Here is a 10,407-nt window from a genome sequence, read left to right on the forward strand (position 1 = left end):
AGGCTTCTCCCCCTGCTGAAGCCTTCTGAATTCTGGGAACTAGCAAGAAGCCAGCACCCTGTGATGATTTGGATTTGTAATAAGAAATGAGGTCTTGTTGGTACTCAGGATTGGGCCCATGTATGTAAATAGAATTGTATATTCAATACATAATGTGTCATGCAGGCATAAGGCATTCCTTAGCTTGACATGTAGAAAAGCTGCTCTGGTAATATTAGTTATGTACTTTGAAGCCTGAATTTATTCGATTTTGGACCCAAAATGAGAATCTTTGTTTTGTGCTCAGTTTAGAAGGAAGAATTTAACATCCAGCATGGAGAAGATTTGAACCACAATAGTGCTTTTTTGTGATTTGGTAGTGTCTAGGACTGACGTAAATACCTTTTTTAGTGAATCATCAGCCTTCTCAAAATCAGTGTTAAGGTCTCCTGCTTTTAAATTGAGTGATCTTATATGGAGTAGGCCACACCTTAGACCTGAATTGTTGCTATTACAATTTCAATATGACGACTGAATATGGTTGAATAAGGAATATTGTTCATCAGACTTGCTGCAGACAAATATCACTGGCTCCACATGAATCACTAATCTCAAATATCTCTTATTTGCTATCAACTAAAGGTTGCCTCTAATTTACTAATGGCTCCTGGTAAACAGCTAACTGACCTCTGGAGCCCCAAAAAGAGGTAGCTAATTTCACACATTGAATAATAGGAGTATCCAATAACCAGTGCCAATTTAAAAAAAACAAACAAACAAAAAAAACAATCAGGCTTTGGGTTTATATTGCAGCCAGTGGCATGGTGAACATTTTACTGGTATATGAAAAAACAGGTTCAATTAAATACCAACAAATTCTGGTAGCAAACATCACACTGTCTGTAGAAAAAAAGCTGAAGATGAAAAGAGAATGGCTTCTACAGAAGAATAATGATCCCACGCCTTAAAATTCCCAATGGATTACCTCAGGAGGTATAAGATGAAGATTTTGTAATGGCCCTCACAGTCCCCCAAACCAAATATCACTGTTAGTGACACTTCCCAAAGGAAGTGTTACTAAGTACTGGCCATGCAGGGCTATTAAAAGTAACAGGAATGTTGTGTGCCCAAACCTTTGCATACCAATCTTCAGTTTTTCCCTTACTGAATTACTAACTTACTTTCAACCATAATTGCTAAGCCTGACGTCTTATCCATCTTACCCTTTCAAAGCCACTACATGTTTTCCTCTAGTGATCTTGATCCAAAACAAAGGTCGAGTGGGTCTGCTCAGAATCTTTAGACATGCCATAAAGCATGGTAGGATCTTAACTGCTTAGTTGTGTTATGCACTCATGATTCCCAAATTAATTTATGTCATGTTCATTTGATAATGGAGTAATGAAACCATTTGCTAACGAAAGATCACTGAAGCGGGCTCACACAGACTTGCAGTTGTTTCACACTTTGTGTTGCTCTTTGTGGTCTGGGAGGGTCAAATTTATGGCCACACTTCTCATGCAGCCAAAAGGTCAATGTCAGTCCACAGTAGTCTCTCTAGCATACACACCGCTCGGATCTTTTCCAGTGACCTTTGCCCAAGAGTGACATGGTCATGGCCCTGCCTCCATTGAAGGATTGGTCAGTAGGGACTACTAGATGGCTATGCTCCCTTTGGCCAGCTGCTCTAACAAAACAGTATGAATGAACACGCTGTGAAAGGTCCTGGCCTGTAGTATCCACATTTACCCCACTGGGGATTACATCAATTTCTGCATCTCAAACCTCATCTGCGTTGCGTGAGAAACATTCAGCTGTGGAAACTCTCAGTGCCAAATCTATGGTGAGGAAATGCATTTGCCCCGCCACTTTAATAGCGGTCTGGTCGCCTACATTGAAAATAAATCTCCTTTTTTCCTAACCATACTGTCTATTGACAGAAACAGACAGGCACCCCCCCCCCCCCATGGTGCAGTAAGAAACATTACAATAACATCATTTTCAAAACAATATCAACATGAAACATTAATATTTTTGTTCCTTGTACTCAAGATGAAATGTACATATGTAAACACTATCAACACATTTTACATTATAAATAAATAATAAATTCCCAAATAATGGGATGTTTAATCTCGCCAGTCTATGAATGACAAATCCTTCCTGCTGTCTCTCTGGTAGAGCCACAAAACCTTTGAGGAATGCAAGAGCTCCCACAGCTTCCCCTCCATGGGCATGTCATGGTTGGCATAGAAACGAAGGGGCTTCTTTACTGTGTCATAGTAATGATCAGAGAAGTCCTCGTAGTTCTGTGTGATGAAGCCATATGCGGACACCTGAAGGGACAGCTTAAGTAACTGCAAAACTCGTTACAGTTGTAAATGAAAGTGCTGCATAAGATAAGGATGAACTACAAGAATTTTGAGTCTATTCCATTATTTGAGTTCACCATTTATCAATGGTATTAATCACAGATATTAATCAGATTAAGGACTGAGCTTTGGCTGGTCCATTATAAAACATTAAGCTTATTGGTTTTGAACCACTCCAAAGTAGCCTTGTCAGTATCCTTTGTCCAGTTAGAAGGTAACCTTCCATCCCATTCTCAAGTCACTTGAAGACTGGAACAGGTTTTCCTGGTGCCTTGTATTTATTTCCATTCCATTTTGCACACAACCCTGTTTAGCCTCTCATTCCTAGCTTATAAAAAGCACAAAATACAATGATGATACCACCACCATGCTTCCCTGTGATGATTGTGTTCTTATGGAGATGTGAACTCTATAAGTCTATTTTTATTCATATAGAGTTGGTTGAGTGTGCTTGTGGTACATTTTGCCCAAGTTAGAGGCAATTGTCCAGAATGTCTTGGTATGCTGAAGGTGAAAATTAACACAATACAAACTAATACAAATGTAGCAGTAACACTAAATGCTTTCTCACATTTGATTCCCTTTTGCCTTTGAAAACTGATATATTAACACAATAATATTAATACGTTGTTACATTTTATTGCATAAGAAAACCAAAAAGCTAAATATTAAAGCTGATTGCTGTTTAAGAGTTACTCAGTAATTAAGTAATTCATCATTCATTGGTTGTTCAATTCAATAACTAATACATTATTCAACTATCAAAGTAGTCCTAATCAGGACTAATCTGGATAAGGCCAAGCCACATAAAAATGAAAGTATAAACACACGCAAGACTCCTTTAAAACAGTTCAAATCTTTACTACTTCAGTAGGTGGTCTGAGATGCATTTGAACCACGTTATAACGCAAACTCCGTCTCTCAAATACTATTTTTCAAACAAAACCCATGCACCCCCACCAGCACAACTGAAACAGCTGTAACAACTGCCACACAATGAGCAAATTTGCACATTCCATCCCACACAGCAATTGGACTGCAGTCTGACTAACTTGAGACACATTTGACTACTGTGTGTAAATGCATGTGCCTAAAATAGTATCTGGTTTATATCCTGATTACAGTCACATGAAGTGACCAGGTGTAAACAAGGTCCTAGACAAAGACCAGGACTTTGTCATTTGGAACAATGTGCTTCGGACAGATGAACTCAAACTTGGGCACAGTAACAGAAGTCATTTGACACAGAAGTCATTTGACACAAGAACCTCATGTCACGCATGTGGCGCTTTGAGGTGGATGACCAATTAAAAACCAGCAAATCCACCCAGGAATGGCTCAAAAGCAAGAAATTCTGGAATGGCCAAGTCAAAGCACTGATTTTAGTCCTATTGAGATGCAATCACTCAGCTGATGTCAGAGACTAGTAGATGGTTATAGAATCAAAATTTACTGAATCTTAATTTTGGAGAAATATGTAAATTATTTCTGAACATGTACAAATACAGTAAAATGAATCCTATTCAGATTTAACATGGTAGCTCAGCATCACCAAAACATTTTGATTTCCAGACTACAATAAATACTATATTTTCATGTTAAAACATTTAGTTCTCATACACTCAACCACATGAGTTGACTTTTAAGTTTATAAGAAAAAGACTAACTCTGACCTGGTCGCAGGCGTGCAGAGCGGTCATTAGCATGAGTGCCCCTGTGCTGGGCATGTACATATCACCATACCTCATATTTAACAATGGAGAGTTCAAAAACCTGCCAATTATATAAAGTACATCACTGATCTGCTGGATGTTAAATAGAGGATCTTCCAAAAATCACGACTACGCATTATTCTTGGTTACAGAAACAAAGAGATGCTCTCACCTCTGTGTTACATACTTAATGAAGGATGGATGAATCATTCGGAACTGCTGAATTGGCAGCTTGTATCCAAAATATTTGGAAGGCCTGTCCATAAAATAAAAAGAAAATAATTAAAAGTTACAAATGAATGTATAAATAGTAAATAACTGGAAAAGCATGAATGTACCAGTCATGAACAAAGTAAAAAAAAAAACAAAGCAATAAAGGACACTTCTAAAGACCTTGTACTGTAAAAACAACTCAAAACCAAAGTAAGACATACCATGTGGCAACTGGACAAGTGGCAATTCTGACAGTTTTCTGAGGTTTTTAGTTTATTTATCAGTCACACCACAGACACACAGAGCACAGTGCAGCAGTGCCATTGTGTGGTTTCTTTGTGAACTGCAGCTATTAAACACTTGGCTAAAAACACAATTTCAGTGAGCTGCTACTATAAGAAAATAACTAGTGGAAGAAGGTGCAGCATAGAGCCTCTTACCAACACTCACCAGTCTCCTTTATCATACCCTGAGGGTACAGAAACACCTTTGATAGCAGACGCCAGCATCACATAATCCCTGATGTCAGAAGGGATGAAGATATAGCAAATGCCCTGAAGTAAAAGCACATGATCCTGTGGATAAATCTTCCAACTAATATGCAACTCAATTTGAAATTTCTTCACAAAAAACACTGATTACTGGGTCTTGTGGCACCATAGTGAAGCCGTCACGCTGGTATGCTTTGAGAGAATTCTTCAGAGTATTTGTGGTGAACCCATAGAACGATGTCTTAGTGCCCACATCCTCTTCAAAGTTCTTGGTTATTGCTCCGTTCATTCTGGAAATTGCAAGCATGTTCTCATCAGGCATGGATTCAAAATAATCATCAATTTGATTCACTATAAATGTTCAGCAAAAAATCAGCTTACTAATTGATCACTTACCATATATTTAGTTGATCAGCCAGAATATGCTTGGCATCTGAAGTTTGCTTCTTTAGTTTAGAATGGGAGATGATAGGCAAGTACTGCTGACAAATACTGGACTTTGATTGTTTATTGGTTTCATCCAAACTAATCATTATATCAAACCAATACAGTATTACTGTAGTACTTACTGTGGTCTAAAAAACAAAGATAAATGTTGGGGCAGTCATTTCAAGTGATTGGAATAACTTTAACCTGAGTACAGCAACCAATATCTTTCCACGACCAGTGTGAAAACCAGCTACTACAAAGCAGGACAAAGTGAATAATAATTAAGTTCTAATTTTACCTTAAATGTTTAAATAAGGTATATCCATGCTGTTTTAGGAAATCCGTACAACTAATTTCTATAGCTTTGTTAATAACTGGTGGTTTCATTGCTTTAAAGAAAATATGTGATAGTTTGGCCAGCCAAATGACACATGTTTTTATCCATGTTTGTTTTTTTTGGATAAGTAGTACCTACACAACCTCTGTAACTAGTCAAACATAAAAATCACAATCCTAAAGTTACTCTGTCTTCAATAACACACATTCTTTCTAATTGTAATACACTGCATGCTTTTAATTATTAAAATAGATGTTATCTGTTCAATTAAATTAAAATGTATAAGACATACTTGCTATTGTTGTTTGAAGGGACAAACAGAAACAGAAAGAAAAGCTTGATCAATCCTTTTTTCTTTTTTTACAGAGGCATGCAAAATTATCCCTAGTTAAATTTTATGTTACTGTTAACAGCTAAGAGAGTAAATGATTAAAATAAGTTAAAATATATAAAAAGATATAGCTATAAAAGACATTTAAGTTCAGATTATTTTCTTATCATCATTTACAGTTTTAAAATAGCAAAAAAGGAAAATAGCCACCCAGCATTGCAAAACTTTTAGTTCAATTAGATTTTGGACAGTCCTGCAAGCAATGTTCTCTGGAGATCTATCAACAGATTTTCTATTATGTTTAGATCCCATGTGAGAGTCATGGCAAAACCTTCAGTTTGTGCCTCTTGAGGTCACCCATTGTGATTTTTAAGACAGGTTTAGAATCATTATCCTGCTGTGAAAGCCATTCTCTTTTCATCTTCAGTTTTTTTTACATGCAATGTGAGGTCTGCTACCAGAATTTGCTGGTATTTAAATTAAGCCATTATTCCCTCTACTAGTGAAACACCACTTGGCTACAACACAAGCCTAATTGATTTGTCTTCTGGCAATCCTACAAACTAGTTTTCTCTCTTGACCTCCACAATTTCTGTCAACTACTAACCAATTGTTATCAAAGGAATAAAAGAAAGCCTTACTATCTTCTAATAGTCTTCTTCTGCTTTTCCTCATCCTTTGAATAAAAATAAATGAATATATATTCTTTATTGATTTTTAAGTAAAACAATAATCTTGCTTAAAATCCTTAATGTTTGTCTTTAATAGATGTACTGGTCTTCAAAAGTCCTGAATTTACTCACATGCTCTGTAAGGCACATAAAGTCAGCTGCCATATGACAGAGGGAGCAGTTAATCAAAACCACCATTTCACAGGGGGCTTATGCTCTCTCTCCCGGCTACAGGGTGAAACCTCTTATTTTAGAAGACAACTCCTAAATACACCCCCCACCCCATGTTTATATTTTTTATTTGTTGTTTAATTTATTTGCACCACAGTTCAATCTCTTGTTATAAATGCAAAAGTGTGACATCACCAATCCTTTGGCTCTTTTAAATTGCCATGTGGGAATGAGCTTATTTGGCCATGTACTGAATAGACACAAACAGAAATAGCACATCAGACACATAATATTGAAATATCATTCTCATTTTGAAATACCGTCAACTATACTGCAGGACAAGATATTACCGCTATAGCCTACTTCCAAATGTTAATCATAGGGGGGCTTGTTAGGGCACTACTAGAAGGAAGAATGGATTTAATTCATTCTGGAAGCAAATGTCACAATCTTGGCAAAAAAAAAAAAAGAAAAAGAAAAACAACAAAAGAGGGAGGCTACTACCTCAAATCCACAATGGACTCCCTTAAAAATGCAAATCTGCCATAACCCTCACATCCCCTGACCCAAACATCATCACAAAATCTGTGCATAGACCTTAAAAGAGCACTGAATAGTAGACGGCCTAAAAATTTCGCAGAATTAGAAGAAGTAAAAATCCCCCAAACAAGAATTGAAAGACCATACAGGGTGCCCAACGTTTGATTCAGGCCCATTTCCCTTCGTAATATGTGCACTATTTCTTTCAAAACCCTGATTTCTGCATGGGACGTTGCACAATCCAGACTCGTTTTTGTGTGCATGCATGAGGCCCCCTGGTGTCATTTTTACTGCCTAAATTATGGTTTTTGGTTGTAAATAATTTTGTTTGGTTTGTAAATAATTTCACTAATGTGTATTTGTGTAATGTGTGTTTTTTCTGTTTCATTATTCATGCTTAATAATCTAAGCATGCCAAATCGTTGTGTGGACACTCCAATTACCCAGTGAACCCAGTCTAGCATAAACAGACAACAGAAGAAGAAAAAGAAATACATTCAAGAAAGCGTTACACTAAAATATGAGGAAAGAAAAAAAGTACAAACCTAAAGACATATTTGTGGCTGTCAATGGCCTTCCCCTGACCTGAACCTTTGAGGATTCCTCCATTGCCCACCACAGCACAGCGCACACACTGATCTGAAGCCCTTCGCTCAAACAGACGGCTGCTGGAAGCGTGATGGAGCAGTGACAGCGCGTTTCTCACCACTTGTTTATTGGGAATATGAGAGGAGTAGGTTGGGTAAACAAACTTGAATAAAATGTCTCTTCTATTTCTCTTCAATCCATGTCTAATTTTAACATATGTTTAAAGAGAATCTAGAAATTGAAAACTGTTGTGTGGTCATTTAGGTCTGCCACTGCCATTTGCTGTGATTTTGTTATGCAGAGAGGATATGTAAATTTAAGTATACTGGCAACTGAGGTAAACAGCATAAAGGAAGAAGAAAAAGCAGTTGCAAACACTGGCTTGCGAGTCAACAGAATTTCACGCTGTAAATCCTAAAGCAAATTATACAAGAATAACCAACGGAACTTTAATGAGTAACTTCTGCTATGTATGCCTTTGGTTTTAATGGGTAGATTAAAGACTTGTTTAGAGTTGGATAACTGTAGTTATTGTTGTGATGTGATTAAAACAACCCACATTCCTCTTCATAATTAGGCTAATTGCAGGGCTTTTGCAGAAAATATATACCAGTGATGAAAAGTTTGTTAAGTTATTTGAGAGACAGATGACTGCTTACCATCCGGAGATAAATCCTTCCAGCCAAACGGTAGAGGAGCGTACTGGAGCTGCTGCCACTCGGACTGGTCAAGACTCCCAGCCCACTGCACAAGAGGCACTGAGAAGTTAAAGCGTGTCCTTAGACTTTTATCCTGCTTAACAACCCGTCGGAAGGAGCAAGGCGGTATGGGCTAAATGTGAAAACAGGACAAGGTTTGTCTCTCATGGTCTGAGACCAAGCATGTTCAAACTTAAACACATACAGCACAATGATCCTAACGTCCAACGTACCCGTTCTTCTTCTTCTTCTTCTGCTTCAACATTTTCACTTTCAAAATACATCCTGAAAGACGAAACAACTCCATACAAAGCTGCTTTTGAAATCTATTGATATAAAATTCTTAGCCGTCATGCTTTTCACTCTCCCAGAGAAGGTGTAAACAAAAGCTGGTGCCTACCTGAGGTGCGGAGCACGGTTATATACCAGCACCAAACGCTGCATTTTAACAAAGATAAAGGATGTGAAAGTAAGGCAGACCATTCCGAAGAGCAGAATGTAGATGTATTTGCGAGTCTCCATGCCGAGGAAAAATCAAACGCTAGCGGATAAAACGAATAGCTGGCTACATTTACCGCTTCTCAAAAAGCAAGCGTGAGAAAGCCCGGTGTTTCCGGACGCAGCTAAGGAAGGCGGGAGGAAGAGCTTGAGGTGCGTTGGTTTGCATTGTACATTTCTATATTCATAGCTTTCAAATACATAAATAAATACATTGTATTGTTTATAAGTATATAAATCTATCATTGTTGTATTTTATATACATTCAAACACAGAAAAACAAACCAACCAAATTTTTTTATACTACAATATACTAACATATGATGTTTCCTTTGCATAACAAAGCTCCTTCTACAGCGTATGGTCACTATATGAAGGTGATCTTTTTACCAAGATAAATCTTGGCTTTGGTAGTGTTCCCTTAGATCGGAGTGGAGAATTTCTGCACAGCTTGGTGATTTTCCTGCTCAAACACACCTGATTCAGCTTTAAAGTGTTAATTGTCAGGTTTAGAAGGTGTGTTAGAGCAGAACAACACATAATCCCAGAGGAAGTGTTGCTTTCAGACATCTCCCCTGGGTTTGAAACACAGGACCCAGTTCTGGCACTGGTCAAATATCACAAGCATTTCTGTGGGGACAAGGATTCTGCTTCGAAATAGATAAAAAGAACCTACACCTTTCCTCCAGATTATTTCTTCAAAAATGCTGACCTTTGTCTGAATATGTTTGAACTCTAACCTACTTGGTGGGGAAATATAGTTAGCTTCTGTGGTCTGGATAGTCACAAATTGTTGCTCTCTCAGTCCTTGAAAAGCTTATAAAATACATAATAAATTAATTCTGCTAAAGTGACAGCCTCTACTCTTCTGGGAAGGTTTTAGAAACCTGTTGGCACATTACATAGTGACATTAACAAGGTCAGGCAATGATGTCTGGAGGATTACGCATGAGAAGACATAAAATACACTTTATCTGTATTTCCAAGCAATTTTAAATTATATAAAAGAATGTATATATAAATATGTAATGTTTATCAAGAATACATGTTAATGATAAACTTGCTAAACATGTTTAAACAAGGGTGGGCCTTTTATTTGGGCAGTGCAATGATTAATAAAACTTTCCCATTGGTTCCTGGTGTCATCTGTTTGCATACAGCATACTCACCATTTGTGTGTAGTCATTCCCACAAGGCTACCACTTTCTTTCCATTATGCCATCAGCTTTTGTGAAGGTGGTAATTCCTAATATGTCAGTTATTGAAGGTAAGTATTAAAAGATAATCAAACTTTAAATATAAACAAATCCTAACTGACATGTTAAAGACAAATGAGTTAATGTAGTTAATATGTAGATAATACAATACAATGTAAAG

The 10,407-nt window shown here is 37.2% G+C and overlaps 1 protein-coding gene across 1 annotated transcript; it reads right to left on the reverse strand.

Moving 5' to 3' along the window:
- Positions 1–2,025: 2,025 nt before the first annotated feature.
- st6galnac2 (ST6 (alpha-N-acetyl-neuraminyl-2,3-beta-galactosyl-1,3)-N-acetylgalactosaminide alpha-2,6-sialyltransferase 2) lies at positions 2,026–9,102 on the reverse strand. The gene is made up of 9 exons (XM_072694350.1): positions 8,933–9,102; positions 8,766–8,817; positions 8,494–8,665; positions 7,792–7,954; positions 4,919–5,057; positions 4,727–4,830; positions 4,236–4,319; positions 4,025–4,124; positions 2,026–2,315 (listed from the first exon to the last, which is right to left on the reverse strand). Exons 1-9 carry the CDS (start codon positions 9,052–9,054, stop codon positions 2,109–2,111), a joined length of 1,143 nt encoding a protein of 380 aa, XP_072550451.1. The 5' UTR covers positions 9,055–9,102; the 3' UTR covers positions 2,026–2,108.
- Positions 9,103–10,407: the final 1,305 nt, after the last annotated feature.

The sequence above is a fragment of the Salminus brasiliensis genome, chromosome 12 (assembly GCF_030463535.1).
Source record: "Salminus brasiliensis chromosome 12, fSalBra1.hap2, whole genome shotgun sequence".
NCBI classification, from domain to species: Eukaryota; Metazoa; Chordata; class Actinopteri; order Characiformes; family Bryconidae; genus Salminus; species Salminus brasiliensis.